Genomic DNA, 16,941 nt, shown 5'->3' on the forward strand with positions numbered 1-16,941 from the left:
GTTTCATGAAATCACATCCACTTTGCTTGTGCAGTTAGTCTGTGTTCACATGTAGTGTAAATTAAGGCTGCATTTTTTCTGCTGCGTTTTTTTGCAAAGTAAATCTGCTGCTGGCATCTTTTCAGGTTTCCAAGAGCGATTTTGAAGTGTTTTTGAAACAATTTGGAATTTTTTTTTTTTACTGAAGCGTCGGAAAAATACCCTCAAAAGACTGAACTAATAAATAGCAAAGAGGTTTTACAATAGAAATGATTAAGTTGTTCAGTTGTTTTTAGTGCAATTTTTTCCAGCCATTTTTTTAAGCGGATCTGCTAAAAAAAACCTCTTCAAATACTATGTATATATTTGGTAGTTACCAGATGTACACAGCCGGTCTGTAGATCATACATGGGTATAATGTACTGATAAATGCAGTAACTCATCAGTGATGTTCTCATTTCCCTTTTCTTCTCTATCCAGTTAGATTATAATTCTTCCATCCAAGACCCGTCTCTGCAGAATGTAAGACACTGGAGTCTTTTGAGTGATCTCTTTTCCAGTGCTTTCTACACAAATCACGTAGTACTATACCCATCCTAAGTACCCCAGTAATAATACTCCCCCGGTGCCCCACAGAATAATAGTACCCCTCAATAGTAGCAATTCACATTTCTACCTCTACACAATAATAGTGCCCCCTCTGTGCCTTCACACAATAAAAGTGCCCCCCTCTTTGCCTCTACACAGTAATAGATTCCCCTCTGTGCCCACAAGCAATAACACATGGCAATAGTGCCCCCTTTATGCCACCATAAATTAATAGCAACATTTAGTTCCTCTCTATGGTATTAATGCCGCTTTTGTGCACCAACACGATTTTAATAATGCTCTTTGTGCCCTCACACACTAATGACCACCATTTGTGCCCTCATAATAGTAATAATAGTGGTCCCACTAAGTAATGTCCCTGTTATAGCCCCCTTACAATAGTATTAGTACCCACAAAATATTATTAGTGCCCAGCACAGTAATCCCCTCCATCAGCTTCTTCACACAGTAATCCTCTTATACTTCATTTGAGCCAATTAAAGTCCCACCCCAGCGTTATATTAATTGCAGCGCTGGAGTGGTGCAACTAATCTAAATTCCCTGCTCTAGTCTCATACTTACCAGTCGCCATCTTCATCTGTTATCAGCTCCGCCCCGGTCGGTCTCCAGCAGTATGTGATCTGCTAGATCACTCCAGTGATTGCTGGGTGATCTGGAAGTCACAACTCAATGTAAGTCTATGAGGTCAGAACGAGGCTCTCATGGACTTACTTTGGGAGCTGGTGACTGTTACCGCTGACTTCTGGTCATTCAGAAGTTATGGTCACAAGATGGTGGTGCAGGACAGGAGCTGCGCCAGGAATAGATGAAGGTGGCAGATGGTAAGTACAATACTACGGTCATTGAACTTAGATTAATAGCACCACTCCAGCGCTGAAATAAAAAAAAAGCTTAAAAGAAAAAACTCAATTTACTCCACCCCCATGACAAGCAATTATGTGCTTTGTCTTAATTCTTCTTGCAGTCGGCGTAGGTGTTGCAATGATACAGAAACAGTCTGATGCAAGGAGCTGCTGTGTTTCTGTAAATCAGGACTTACAGAAACTACATAAAGTAGTTTACTGTACTACAACTCTGCTCAGCTGCCCTAAGCTTTTTCCATAACCACATCCAGTGATCAGCAGCACATGAACGGAATTATTCCCATCTTAGCTATGGAACATCTTAAAGGATATAGGGCACATTATAATGTCAGTTGTTATTTACATATTCTTAGTGCTAGTGCATGGTATAAAAATATTGCGCAACTGCTGTGCCAAAAAGACATGTATTCTTGTTGCAGTGCACTACTGCCATATACAACGTGATGCTGGCAATTGTAAGTCATGTGTAATTGTCTATGGAATACTGAGCCTGGCCACCTAAGGGTATGCTGACATGGGAGGAATATGCCTATAACAGGATCCAGGGCAGAAATCTCAGGCTGACAGTGCGGCAGATGTGCTGTTGATGCCCCATGGATCCACACGAGACTTGGCCCCATCCACAGCTTGATCTCACCTGCATGTAAGGTCATCAACAATAGCTTTATATTAGCGCAGTTGTCTAATATATACAGTAGGTGTCATTTCATGCACAAACAAAAGGACAAAGTGACAAAGGTGACCTGATAATTAGTTATATTTTCTTATATTGTCTTCAATTACTTCACAAGATCAAAATATAATTACTTGGGGTCATTTTATTAAGCATTATTCAGGACGTGATTAGAAATGTATTTGACAGCCAGCACTGTTTCTTCACAGGTCTCCTTAATCTCAGACTCGGGTAGCACAAAGCCATATTTTCCTGTATCACGCAACTCGAAGGTAAAAGAATATTTAATACCGGTATCATAAGCCCAGTCATCAGAACCTCCAGCCGCCAGATCTGTGGATAAGTAAGAACATGAAGAAGTAGAAAGTTATTTCAACACAAGACACTTTAGCTGAGGTAACAGAACCATCAAAATTTCTATGTATGTTCCGATTAAATAAGGGAAAGTTTAGTTGGCCTGGTCCACCATATTAATGGATGATGCCCTGGTGGGATCAAACACAGTTAAGAGTATGCTCACATGAACACATTTTTTTGTCCATGGACTGTCCTTGTGGAAATTGGACAACACACAGACCCAATGTCTGTGTGCTAGTTCATGTGGGCTATTTTTCACATGGACCTTGGACCAGTGTGAAAAAAACTCAGCATGCTCTAGTATCGTCCATATTACACAGATAGCTGATTTACGCATAAAGATTACCATCAATAATGTCTACGGGGTTAGTAAGAGCTCATCATTGTAAATACTAGCAGATAAAAACGCCCAATAAGTGACACACCACTGGAATCAGGGTCTTTTTATCTGTTTTATGTTCCACACAGATTGTGAAGAATAAATGTGGTAACTGATTCCCACTGATCCCCTTGTGAGGGTCCAGCACTCAGTGGCAGTGATAAGAAAATGCGACGAGGATTGGACGGTGACGGTGAGGAGCGGAGGGGTTGGAGAGGTGAGTGGTGGGGTGAGTATAAGGATTTCTTTTTATTTTTTACATCTTACATTTATTGTGGTCTGGAGTCTGCAGAGACCCCAGAGCATAATAAGGGACTAAGGAGAATAACTTCTCTCTGAATCAAGTTTTCTGGGAAAATCCATGTGAACAGGCGAATTTGAGTTTTGTCTAATCTGCTCATCTCTAGTTGTCATATTTTGTCTCTATTATAAATGCTAGAAATAGATGAAAAAAACTTACAGATTGTTTTCCCTCCTGGTCCATATGTGTAAACTGTACCATATAATGAGGATAATGCATTAACTGCTCCTTCTGAGAGAGACAGCTGGAAATAGAAAAATGACACAAATTAAGCCATATATATTAATAATTGTCAATTCCAAATACACTGGTTACTTTGCAATATTTATGGTCAACTTTTAATCTTCTCTATTGTCAGTGTGGATTATGTTATTTCATGACAATGATTATGATATACTTCTTCATGTTCATCACTTACCCATCTAAAAGGACAAGAAGATTTTCTAATTCTGACAGTAGCTCATTACAGTCTTTGTGACTGATTCATTTCTTTTGTAATATGAGACTCAATTTTAATTGATGAATAAATTATTCATCTTGACAATATCATTATATCTGACTATAACAATACGTTTTGTATTTCTTTATATGGGGTTTTAAACTGCAAATCATATCTGTGTTAAATCACAATCACAGATTATATACTTTACTGCTGGTTGACTTGATGTGCTTTATAATTTATACATCAGGGAGACCAACTCACTGTTTTTTGCATCCATTTTAATATCTAGCTGCTGCATAGGAGCCTTTGTCATGAACTTAATGCTGCATATCCCCGCTACTTTTTACCCTACCACATCTTAAAAACCAACCCTAAAGACAATCCTATGTTTCTGCCTGCGTATTGAGGATAATGTTCCAAGTGATCAGGTTTATATCATCAACACATCAGCATCAAAAATTGGCTTTACAGTGTTGCAATCTTGAATCAATGCCTCAATTAGTGCCCATAATGAACAGTAGGCCATTTAGTAAAACAATATCATCACTACAGAATTCCACATAACATTGTGCCAAAAAATACCATCAAAACATTGTGCCATCATCACAGTATTCATAAAACAGTTTCAACCACATAGAAACCTTTGCAGAGTATTTCCGATGTACCACAACCTATACAATTGTGCCAGTCACAGTGTGCAAATTCTGGACAAAAATTATTTTTACTCCTTTTACAAGATACCTGAATCCAAACCCTCTAAATATCAGTTACAAAATGGATAAATAAAATTGATGAGCACAAAGGATGCAATTAAGGTAGATATATAATATCAGGCAGTAACATAGCTGATCTGGTTGGATTCTGATGCGCCCCCTGGGGCCGTAGGGTACTCGGTGGCCGGGCCAGTTCTTTTAGGGGTAGTCACGGTGGCAGTGACCCGGTCCGTGGCCCAGGGCGGTCAATTAAGTAAAGTCAATCGGTGAATAAAGTTTTTTTTTTGGGATAAAGATTTGTGACGCCACCCGTGGTATGCTGCTATATGTGTGTATTACACGGCCTGTATACAGAGAGAGAGTAGCCAGCAGATAATTACACTGCCTATTTTCAGAGCCCCCCCCAAAAAAATCTATGAAAAAAAACAAAGCACAAAAACAGCAGTGGTGGCTACCTCCTCCTCCGACGCCTCTTCCACCTTCCTCTGCCACTTTCACCTCCTCCTCAACCTCCTCCTCCACTTGGACCTCTATGTTCTGGTTCAAGATTATAACCTTTTTTCATTTTTTTTATTCTTTATCATTTAAAGTTATTTCCCTATCCATATTTGTTTGCAGGACAATTGTCCTGCTCTTACCCCCATTTAGCTTCCTTTTGCATCCCCCTAGCCCTTACTATGAGCATTTCATAGCCATTTTAAAGCACCAAAGATCGGGTCGCCATTGTCTTTTATTGGGTTCAGATTTGGGGTCAAGTTCGGATACCTACCAGAATTTTGAACAGTTCGGCCAAACCCGAACATCCACAGGTCCGCTCATCCTTAATGATCACTATTCTTGTTCTGCTACTTCAGTCAATGCTGTTCTAGTTTTACTATATCCGTCATCATTGTTCTAGCTCTAATACACCAGTTTGGTATCTCCTTTACAATCTATTATATATTCAACACCACTTCACTCTCAATTCAGCCATCCTAATGCACAAAAGCTGTTCATCCAGACCAGTTTTTCCCAAACTCCAGTCATCATGGCTCCAACAGGTCATGTTTTCAAGACTTCCTTAGTATTGCACAGGTGATGGAATTATTGTCAACACATCATAAATTGCCACAGGTTCTCTCATCTGTAAAATACTGGGGAAATCCTGAAAACATGATCTGTTGTGGGCCGGGAAGGCTTGAGTTTGGAAATCACTGATCCAGTCCAATGGCTTTGAGGACCCACCTCCCCAGATAAGACATAACAGGTATAACATTAATGTTGCAAACATTTGGAAACAATTGGACAGTGTTGGCCCAGAGGAAGGCAAACTAACTTTTGTGAATTAGTTGGAAATAGTTTTCAAAGTACATACACCAACCTCATTAGGTCTAGATCTATGATAGATCTATCCAGTTCTGTGAAGATATCTATGTAATAATGTTTGTAGCTTATATTGTGGAATCTGGTGACATATCCTCTATTATATACTGGGAATCTAACTCTCTTAAAGGGGTTGTCCACTACTCATTCAACCCCTTCTCAATCCCTATGTTTTCCTCTGTAAAATAACAACACTTATACTCACCTCCGGTGCCGACTCCTTTCCATCGGTGTTGGCACTTGCTCTCCATGGGATTGCTTGACATTGTTATGTCACGCGATCCCGGCAGCCATTGAGCACTGTCTTCACTCTTCCCGACTTTGGACAAATCACATACATCTAAAGTAAAGAATGTTTCAACTGTACTAGGTGGACAATTCATTTATAACAAATCTGCAAAGTACTCACCAGTTCCTCATAATGTGGTGCTAGTTTCTGCGTGTAGGAGTAGGGGAAGAGCAACATCTGGGAATAGGAATGAATGGTCAGGTAGGCTTTGATGGAAGAAAGATTGCTGCGGATGAAATCACCGAGAGCTCTAGTTTCACTCTCTGATTCCGGAGTGGTGCCACAGTAAATCTCGCTGCAGGGACTTGACGTTGCTCCAGCAGCTTAAAAAAAACACAAAGTCAGTTTGACAAAATGTGTTACATTTTATTACAAAATACAGGGTTCGATGCATCATTTGCAATTTTTTATAACTCACTTTTTATTTTGTCTTGTGATATTTGTATTTTTTTTGTACCAAGTTCTTCAAAATGGGATGAATTTTGTGCAAATTAAAAATGCACTTTTCTTTTTGTCTTTAATACGTTTTGTGACTTTAAATAGCAAAAAGTCTCAAAATTTCAGGCAGAAATTAAGCCACTATCCAGGAAACCAGAATACATTTGCGCCAACATTTTGCAACTTTTCTAAATTGATTAATTAGCCTATAACGGTTGGAAACCCAAAACCACATCCACAATGGTGAAAGTAAAAAAGAAATGCGCGAACAGAAAACTAGATGCAAATGCAATAACAGTTTTATATGTCAGGAATAATATTGTTACACAACCATCAGCATATATTTCTGTAATGTAAAGAAAAAGAAATAATACTACAAAACAGCCTAAACTATTAAATAATTACAGAAAAATGCTACTGACACAAACTGAAATAGACATAGTTGTGTCATCACAGAGCTATTTACCATTCTACTACAACCCCTGGCAAAAATTATGGAATCACTGGGCTCGGAGGATGTTCATTCAGTTGTTTAATGTTGTTGAAAAAAAGCAGATCACAGACATTGCACAAAACTAAAGTAATTTCAAATGGCAACTTTATGGCATTAAGAAACACTAAAAGAAATCAAGATAAAAATGGTGGTACTCAATAAGGGTAATTTTTTTCAGACCAAGCAGAGGGGAAAAATTATGGAATCACTCAATTCTGAGGAAAAAATTATGGTATCATGAAAAACAAACACACAAAAGAATACTCCAATACATCACTCGTATTTTGTTGCACCACCTCTGGCTTTAATAACAGCTTGCAGTCTCTGAGGCATGGACTTAATGAGTGACAAACAGTACTCTTCATCAATCTGGCTCCAACTTTCTCTGATTGCTGTTGCCAGATCAGCTTTGCAGGTTTGAGTCTTATCATGGACCATTTTCTTCAACTTCCACCAAAGATTTTCAATTGGATTGAGATCCGGACTATTTGCAGGCCATGACATTGACCTTATGTGTCTTCTTTCAAGGAATGTTTTCACAGTTTTTGCTCTATGGCAGGATGCATTATCATCTTGAAAAATGATGTAATCATCCCCAAAATCGTTTCAATTGATGGGATAAGAAAACTGTCCAAAATATCAATGTAAACTTGAGCATTTATTGAAGATGTAATGACAGCCATCTCCCCAGTGCCTTTACCTGACATGCAGCCCCATATCATCAATGACTGTGGAAATTTGCATGTTCTCTTCATGCAGTCATCTTTATAAATCTCATTGGAACGGCACCAAACAAAAGTTCCAGCATCATCTCCTTGCCCAATGCAGATTCGCGATTCATCACTGAATATGACTTTCATCCAGTCATCCACAGTCCACGATTGCTTTTCCTTAGCCCATTGTAAGCTTGTTTTTTTCTGTTTTGGTGTTAATGATGGCTTTTGTTTAGCTTTTCTGTATGTAAATCCCATTTCCTTTAGGCGGTTTCTTACAGTTCGGTCACAGACATTGACTCCAGTTTCCTCCCATTCGTTCCTCATTTGTTTTGTTATGCATTTCCTGTTTTGGAGACATATTGCTTTAAGTTTCTGGTCTTGACGCTTTGATCTCTTCCTTGGTCTACCAGTATGTTTGCCTTTAACAACCTTCCCATGTTGTTTGTATTTGGTCCAGATTTTAGACACAGCTGACTGTGAACAACCAACATCTTTTGCAACATTGCGTGATGATTTACCTTCTTTTACGAGTTTGATAATCCTCTCCTTTGTTTCAATTGACATCTCTTGTGTTGGAGCCATGATTCATGTCAGTCCACTTGGTGCAACAGCTCTCCAAGGTGTGATCACTTCTTTTTAGATGTAGACTAACGAGCAGATCTAATTTGATGAAGGTGTTAGTTTTGGAAATATAAATTTACAGGGTGATTCCATAATTTTTTCCTCAGAATTGAGTGATTCCATAATTTTTTTCCCTCTGCTTGGTCTGAAAAAAATTACTCTTACTGGGTACCACATTTTTTTTCTTGATTTCTTTTAGTGTTTCTTAAAGCCATAAAGTTGCCATTTGAAATAACTTTAGTTTTGTGCCATGTCTGTGATCTGCTTTTTTTCAGCAACATTAAACAACTGAATGAACATTCATGGAGTTTGTCAAAACCACTTTTACAAATAGCAGAAATAAAAAACCTTTGTGGATTTCAGGTGATGCTGCAAATTTTCAAACGACTGTTATGCCCTATATGTCGACGAGTTCCTATTAGTGTCTTCGGTGTATACTGTAGGGATATTCACCACCACTACTATAATACATTTATTTTTGCACTTTTTGCAGTTTGGAGTACTGGACATTCTCAGTTAATAGTCTTTTTATGATGAACGATTATTACTGTGTGAATGAAAGGTATTGGGACAAATCTATTAATACTGTCATTCATTTTGACAATTTAGGATTGTAATAATTTAACCAATTTCTTCACAGTGGCTCATTTGGTATGATAAAATTTAAACATTTAGACACCTTTCTCTGATTTTCCACCATCTCCTTGTTAATTTACTGTACACCACTTTAGGCTACATTCCTATGATGAGCATTTGGTGAGTTTTTCATTTTCTGCACCCATTAGCTAAACTAGGTTATTTGCTTTTTTTTCATTGCGTATTTGAGTTAGTTTATATATATGCATTTTTATTGCGTTTTTGACTTTTTGGTGTGTCATGTTTAAAATAAAGCTGATTTGTTTTTGATACTTCCCAGTCTTTGGCTTTGACAAAACTTATTGATACATCCATGTGTAAGCAGGTTACTTGGATGCAACAGAGCAGACAGTGACGAGACAGTGGTACGTAACCAACAGTTTTATTTAACTATCACAGAAGGGAAAATCTATTTATAAGTATGCTGTATATATGCAAGTAAGCACTATATATTAGGTTACAGTAGCAGGGTCAATACAATATATTATGACACAGCAATACAACTGAATACAATATCTAGCAGTTAAACGACTGTTAATGCATTTATGTCTCGACTTCACGGGTGTCACTCTCAGTACTTGGCTGTCCCCATTGTAATCTCTACAAACACCTCTCCTCGTTAAACTGGCCCTAGCGGGGGTTACCGGTATTTCCTGCTAGGCCGCAAGTCTTTAATATGTGAGTCACTAGATATACATTGTGTTTGTCGCACTGGCCATCTCCGTTCCCTGAAGCATGACCCCATCCTGTTCTGTACATCTGCACTGGAAGTAGCGGCCCACAGGAACTGTCCTCTGCTACAGCCGGATTGTCTCCTGGTGCTGGTTAGGGATCCTCTACTGGTGCAGGGTATGAATCTTCTACTGGCGCAGGGTACAAATCTTCTACTGGCGCAGGGTACGAATCTTCTACTGGCGCAGGGTACGAATCTTCTACTGGCGCAGTGTATGAATCTTCTACTGACACAGGGTACGAATCTTCTACTGGCGCAGGGTACGAATCTTCTACTGGCGCAGGGTACAAATCTTCTACAGGCGCAGGGTACAAATCTTCTACTGGCGCAGGGTACAAATCTTCTACTGGCGCAGGGTACAAATCTTCTACTGGCGCAGGGTACGAATCTTCTACTGGCGCAGTGTATGAATCTTCTACTGACACAGGGTACGAATCTTCTACTGGCGCAGGGTACAAATCTTCTACTGGCGCAGGGTACAAATCTTCTACTGGTGCAGGGTGCAAATCTTCTACTGGCGCAGGGTATGAATCTTCTACTGGCGCAGGGTACGAATCTTCTACTGACACAGGGTACGAATCTTCTACTGGCGCAGAGTACGAATCTTCTACTGGTGCAGGGTACGAATCTTCTACTGGCTCTGCCTACTGTCACAGATCTTCCTATCAGTTCAGGTCACTGATCTTTCTCTCAGCTCAGGTCTTTTCCAGCATCTGACCACTACTAGACCCTTCTGTGGCGATTGTGGCTGTAGCCCACCTAGCAGACACACGACTTGTCCTGGTCTAAGCTCTGGTGCCAACTGCCTCTTCTAGGCCCAGCCAGGCCTTTTATAATTAGTCACTGCGACACAGGTGCCACCTGACCTGGTGTTGTCTATTAAACTCTTCCTGTGGGAACATGAGTTCCCCCTATTAAGTTCCTACTACTGTAATTCCTCCTATACTGTCACTTTCACCTTTGACCAGCAGATGGCGGAGCTCGCTTGCAATAACTCAGCTATACATCAACTTCAACTGTTTTCTTTTCTTTTGTCCACTTTCCTACACATGTACCGATTACATTTGTTTTTAGTGCGTTTCCACATTGGAAATGCACTAAAAATGCATATCCTTATTTTACCTGCAGATTTTCCACAACTAAAGCAATTCTATGAGGGAAATTCGCACATAAAACTTAGTGTACCCGCAAGAGAAATTAACATGTTATGGATTTAAACACGGCCCACAGGTCAGTTTACACAGTGAAAAAAAAGCATAATGGGCATGAGATTTCTATAAATCCAATCTACTTTGCTGGAACTTTAATTACGTATTGTCAAAGCTCATTGTGGGATATAAACCTTGCAGTAAATCAAAGTGGTCCATAATACACTACTCCCTTTCCATCTAAAAGTACACCCATTTTTCACAAAGTCACTCCTCTTTCAGAGGGAGGCTAAAGAATGTCTAAAACAATTAATAAAGTGCAAGATATGAACTCCATAATTCTGACTCAATTTGAGCCATACACTGTCTTATTGGAAGCTGCCCCTTTAATCTAAGAGCTGTCACTGATCTCTTGATCAGCTCAGATCTACCTCCTGAGACCTCAACAAACAGCTTATTTTAGTGGGGAAATTATGTGACCACTGCAAGTAAAAAGGTTTATTACAAGGCGATTAACGACTATTTAGATGATTGACAGGACATCATTATATGGATGGCTTGAGTCTGCCCGATGCTACCTGTCAATGCACCTCCACCCTGGCTCATAGAGATGATCCCAATGGGGGATCCCAAAAGGATGAACAGAGCAAAGTATATTGTTTATTATGCATATTTATTAAAGTATATTGTTTATTATGGCCTGTTGTGCGCTTCTCAGGTTTGACTTGTGTTTGCTTTGCATCTTTTTATTATGATTTCTGTTACTCATATAATGAGGCATTCCTACCTTTACGACTATGCATTTTTCAACCATTTTGCCATTATTGAAGAATTGCTTTCATTTAAGGGCAATAGCCATGTACACAGTTCAAGTCAAGGGAGATAGTTTATCAATTCGGTAAAGATACATAGGCTTTACTATATTCATTACAATGATTTAGTCGTAAACTCTATGTTGTAAATTATCAACTTACTGCACCATCCAGCATCAAAGTTTCGGTTTGGGTCGGTACCAACACAGTTGGTATTTTTGTTGGGAGAACGGGTTTTCCTCCACATACGGTCCTATAAAAATACTCCATTACTTCACACAATGCTAAATAACAAATTGTTCAATGAAAAATGGTTTAACATATATTACTCACATTAGTCCAGGTGTACACATAGCCATCAACGTTTAAGACTGGAAGAACATAGAAATCCAGTTTGTCGAGCAGATTTGTAAATTCAGCATCTGAGCCATAAGAATTCACAGCCTTTAATGTAAGAGAAGTAATGAATACACTAAGCAATCCTTTTAAATAGCAGCTCAGTACTGAAATTTCCCATATAATTGCATGTCAACAGCTAATTATTTAAGTATAGAGAGTGTTTTTGATAATGACATTATAACAGATTATTCTCTTTATTTGATTTGTATACTTAAACTAAATACAGTACAGACCAAAAGTTTGGACACACCTTCTCATTTAAAGATTTTTCTGTATTTTCATGACTATGAAAATTGTACATTCACACTGAAGGCCTCAAAACTATGAATTAATACATGTGGAATTATATACTTTACAAAAGAGTGTGAAACAACTGAAAATATGTCTTATATTCTAGGTTCTTCAAAGTAACCACCTTTTGCTTTGATGACTGCTTTGCACACTCTTGGCATTCTCTTGATGAGCTTCAAGAGGTAGTCACCGGAAATGGTTTTCACTTCATAGGTGTGCCTCTCAGGTTTAATAAGTGAGATTTCTTGCCTTATAAATGGGGTTGGGACCATCAGTTGTGTTGTGCAGAAGTCTGTTGGATACACAGCTGATAGTCCTACTGAATAGACTGTTAGAATTTGTATTATAGCAAGAAAAAAGCAGCTAAGTAAAGAAAAATGAGTGGCCATCATTACTTTAAGAAATGAAAGTCAGTCAGTGCGATAAATTGGGAGAACTTTGAAAGTGTCCCCAAGTGCAGTTGCAAAAACCATCAAGCGCTACAAAGAAACTGGCTCACATGAGGACCGCCCCAGGAAAGGAAGACCAAGAGTCATCTCTGCTTCTGAGGATAAGTTTATCCGAGTCACCAGCCTCAGAAATCGCAGGTTAACAGCAGCTCAGATTAGAGACCAGGTCAATGCCACATAGAGTTCTAGCAGCAGACACATCTCTTTAACAACTGTTAAGAGGAGACTTTGCGCAGCAGGCCTTCATGGTAAAATAACTGCTAGGAAACCACTGCTAAGGACAGGTAACAAGCAGAAGAGACTTGTTTGGGCTAAAGAACACAAGGAATGGACATTAGACCAGTGGAAATCTGTGCTTTGGTCTGATGAGTCCAAATTTGAGATCTTTGGTTCCAACCACCGTGTCTTTGTGTGACGCAGAAAAGGTGAACAGATGGACTCTACATGCCTGGTTCCCACCGTGAAGTATGGAGGAGGAGGGGTGATGGGGTGGGGGTGCTTTGCTGGTGACACTGTTGGGGATTTATTCAAAATTTAAGGCATACTGAACCAGCATGGCTACCATAGCATCTTGCAGCGGAATGCTATTCCATCCGGTTTGCGTTTAGTTGGACCATCATTTATTTTTCAACAGGACAATGACCCCAAACACACCTCCAGGCTGTGTAAGGGCTATTTGACCAAGAAGGAGAGTGATGGGGTGCTACGCCAGATGACCTGGCCTCCACAGTCACCAGACCTGAACCCAATCGAGATGGTTTGGGGTGAGCTGGACCGCAGAGTGAAGGCAAAAGGGCCAACAAGTGCTAAGCATCTCTGGGAACTCCTTCAAGATTGTTGGAAGACGATTTCCACTGACTACCTCTTGAAGCTCATCAAGAGAATGCCAAGAGTGTGCAAAGCAGTCATCAAAGCAAAAGGTGGCTACTTTGAAGAACCTAGAATATAAGACATATTTTCAGTTGTTTCATACTTTTTTGTTAAGTATATAATTCCACATGTGTTAATTCATAGTTTTGATGCCTTCAGTGTGAATGTACAATTTTCATAGTCATGAAAATACAGAAAAATCTTTAAATGAGAAGGTGTGTCCAAACTTTTGGTCTGTACTGTATTTAGTTTAAGTATACAAATCAAATAAAGAGAATAATCTGTTATAATGTCATTATCATATGTCATGCTTTAGCTTCTTAGCTGACCAACATACAGTACCTCTTTGACAAACCACTGGCAGAATGCAGGAGAGACCCATTCTCTTGCATGAAATCCACAATCAATAAATACGGCATTTTTGTTTGCACCAGGCTTCCCAACCTGAAATAATCAAATCATTGAGTTAATGACATATGGTTTTGGATTATTTAAACAACGAAAATAAATGATTAAAGGGAATCTGTCACAAGTAGAGGTGAGTGGAACATTTGAAAATCTAATTTGCTGGCTTCAACAAATTTTTCCCCCAAATTTATTTTCAGTGAATATATTTGCGCCAATCTCAATATTGCAAAGTTTTTAATTGCCCGGAATATACATATAGGATAGAGGAGAGAGAGATCCCAACTGACCATAAGAACTAATACTTTACAGATGAGAGAGAGGACCGTGCTGACTTTAAGAGCTTTCACTCTACAGAAGAAAATCAATATAATCCGAATGGAAGAAGTTATACAAAAAGAAAATTGTAGGTCCACGAAACACAAAATAGCCTACCAATGTAAAAGGGGAACAAACTCCTAACATTAGATACATATGCTACAAAAAGAACATGGAGTCGAAGATCCACCAATTATAATAAGAAATGAATTTTATTAGATAATACAAAATTGTTCACAGACATGTATAGATAATGATAAAATCAGAGATGGAGGCTCAAGTATAGAAAAAGTGGGATGGGGTCCTCGCACATGAGGTAAGGGGGGCAGCATAGATGGAAATAATACAGTACATACACAGATTATAGTAAAAATACAATATAAACCACTTGTGATCTAACAAAGAGCCCCTCTCAAACCCTCGAGGAAGCCAAGACAAAACGTGTGTCGGGTTGTGGGCACAAGGTCCAAACAGAGGGAGCAATGGCTAAGCAGAATGGCTTCATAAACTTAGAATGTGTTTTGCGATCTCTTTACTGTCTTACTAGTGCCGATGATTCTTTGTTAGATCACAGGTGGTTAATACTGTCTTTTACCTAATATGTGCGGAACCCTTTCCACTGAAGCTCCATCTCTGATTTTATCATTATCTATATACTGTATGTCTGTGGCCAATTCTGTAATATCTAATAAAATTCACTTCTAATAATAATTTGTGGATCTTCGACTACAGAAGAGAAAGACTTACTCAGTGACTCTGCAGATGGAAAACAACTCTGCCGCATAAAGTAAGGTCGACTGGGAACCCCTGATTTGTGTTGTGATTATTAGGAAGTCCACGTGGCAGCACAAAATGATATTAGTCTGCTCTCTGATAATTTAGCAATATGGGAAATTATTTTGGGCAAGTTTTTTTTTATGCGCACCACAAATCGAAACTCAAGATATTTGAATTCACTTGAACCACAAATTTCTGGAAATTGAACTCAAACTCGATCTTTCGCAGATCGATTTGCTCATTTCTATTCACCAGGCATTTGCTATGTTATATGAGAGAGGCATGTTGTAAGGACAGCAACCCTGATTCCAGCAATGTATCACTTACTGAGCTTCTTGGTGCAAGAGCTCTCTGCATTACCTCTGCTACACCACTGATTGGCAACTTTCTATGTGCACTGTGCATAGGCAGAACGCTTTTAATCAGTGGTACGGTTGAGGTTACACAGTACAAGAGAACTACATTGCACGAGACAACTTTTGTAATAATCTATTGATAATCTCTTGCAGATTAAACTCTGATTCCTTATCATATACTGTATTTTTTGTCATATCCATGGGACATGCTCTGAATGCATAAGAAGTCCATATGTATGAAATCACTTACTATACTGTTCTCTCAATGCATTTAGTCTTCTCTATCCTCTCACAACATTCATTATTCACATAAGGATCCAGAAATAAGATGAAATGTTTGCCTAAGGGTGACTCTTATTTCAGATTAGATCAGTAGTACTAGTAATGGCATATGGAAAATATGATGCATTGGAAAATATAGAAAAAAACATTACTGTTTACTACTATGCCATAATTAGCTACACACAGGAGTCAGTTAAGATGTCATCTGTCTCTCATGACTCTCCCATATACAGGAATGCGCAGATCATGTAAGAGAGCTGTTCCTAGAGTCATTTGGCAGAGGCTTATCTATCCCCAAGCTAAAGGATCGAGTGATTAAACTCTAACCACCTTATGTTCTCCCAACTTCATCTTAAAGCCACGACCCCACTATCAGTATTCGGTCAGTATTTTTTCTCAGGAGTGGGAGCCAAAACCAGGTGAGGAAAAATCAGAGAAAAGGTATAATAGAAACAATTCTGGATTTATCACTCACTCCTGGTTTTGGCTCCCACTCCTGAGAAAAAATACTGACCGAATAATGACCAAATACTGATAATGGGACTGTGGCTTTAGAGAGCAGTCAGAATGCCCCCATATACAATAGATGGTCAGCTGATCCTGCAGAAATTGATGAGTTGGATGACCTTCATCTCATAGGTATGGGGGCCTTTATTCATTAGAAACATGTGGTACCTTGACTCCTTGTGGCACTTAACTCTCAGCTCAGGATTATGTAACCACTGTCCAACGACTGAACATTTCCCATACTTTTAAAAAAAAAAACAATTATGTTCTCATCATTAAAGGGGTATTCTCATCTCCAAGATACCTTTATGTAGTAGGAGTAATAATAATAATATTAAAAAATACCTAAAAGTGTAGTATCGTTTTTCTGATTCAATATATCGCTTAGCACAATTGCAGACACTGCAGGACCTTAGGTATCCATGGTTACAACCACTCATATAGTGACAGTTAACTAGTTGCTATTGGCCATAACCATGGATACCTAAGGTCCTGCAATACCTGCACATGAGGAAAGAGACATAGCAGAAACAGAAGAACACATCCCAGACAGGGATGAGGAGTGTGGCAACGGAGATCGCGGTATGCGTAGGCACTGAACGCATACCGCAATCTCCAGTGCCATAAGCACATACCTGCCAGAGTGTGGTGCCTCTATTCGGGCCGGAGGCCGGGGGAGGAGTGTGGCCTCGGAATCAGCGCCTGCGCATAGCACAATGTCTG

The 16,941-nt window shown here is 39.2% G+C and overlaps 1 protein-coding gene across 1 annotated transcript in view; it reads right to left on the reverse strand.

The window, feature by feature from the left end:
* Positions 1-2,190: 2,190 nt before the first annotated feature.
* LOC141258050 (carboxypeptidase B-like) overlaps positions 2,191-16,941 on the reverse strand; it is an 80,344-nt gene continuing 65,593 nt past the window's right edge. The window contains exons 6-11 of the mRNA XM_073673050.1: positions 13,916-14,017; positions 11,898-12,008; positions 11,727-11,817; positions 6,088-6,290; positions 3,321-3,405; positions 2,191-2,457 (exon numbers count right to left, since the gene is read on the reverse strand). Coding sequence (XP_073529151.1) covers positions 2,273-2,457; positions 3,321-3,405; positions 6,088-6,290; positions 11,727-11,817; positions 11,898-12,008; positions 13,916-14,017 — 777 coding nt within the window. The 3' untranslated portion in view covers positions 2,191-2,272. The remainder of the gene's footprint in view (positions 2,458-3,320; positions 3,406-6,087; positions 6,291-11,726; positions 11,818-11,897; positions 12,009-13,915; positions 14,018-16,941) is intronic.

This window comes from Phyllobates terribilis, unplaced genomic scaffold (assembly GCF_046119375.1).
Source record: "Phyllobates terribilis strain yellow unplaced genomic scaffold, ASM4611937v1 Scaffold_3__8_contigs__length_932513732, whole genome shotgun sequence".
Taxonomy (NCBI): Eukaryota; Metazoa; Chordata; class Amphibia; order Anura; family Dendrobatidae; genus Phyllobates; species Phyllobates terribilis.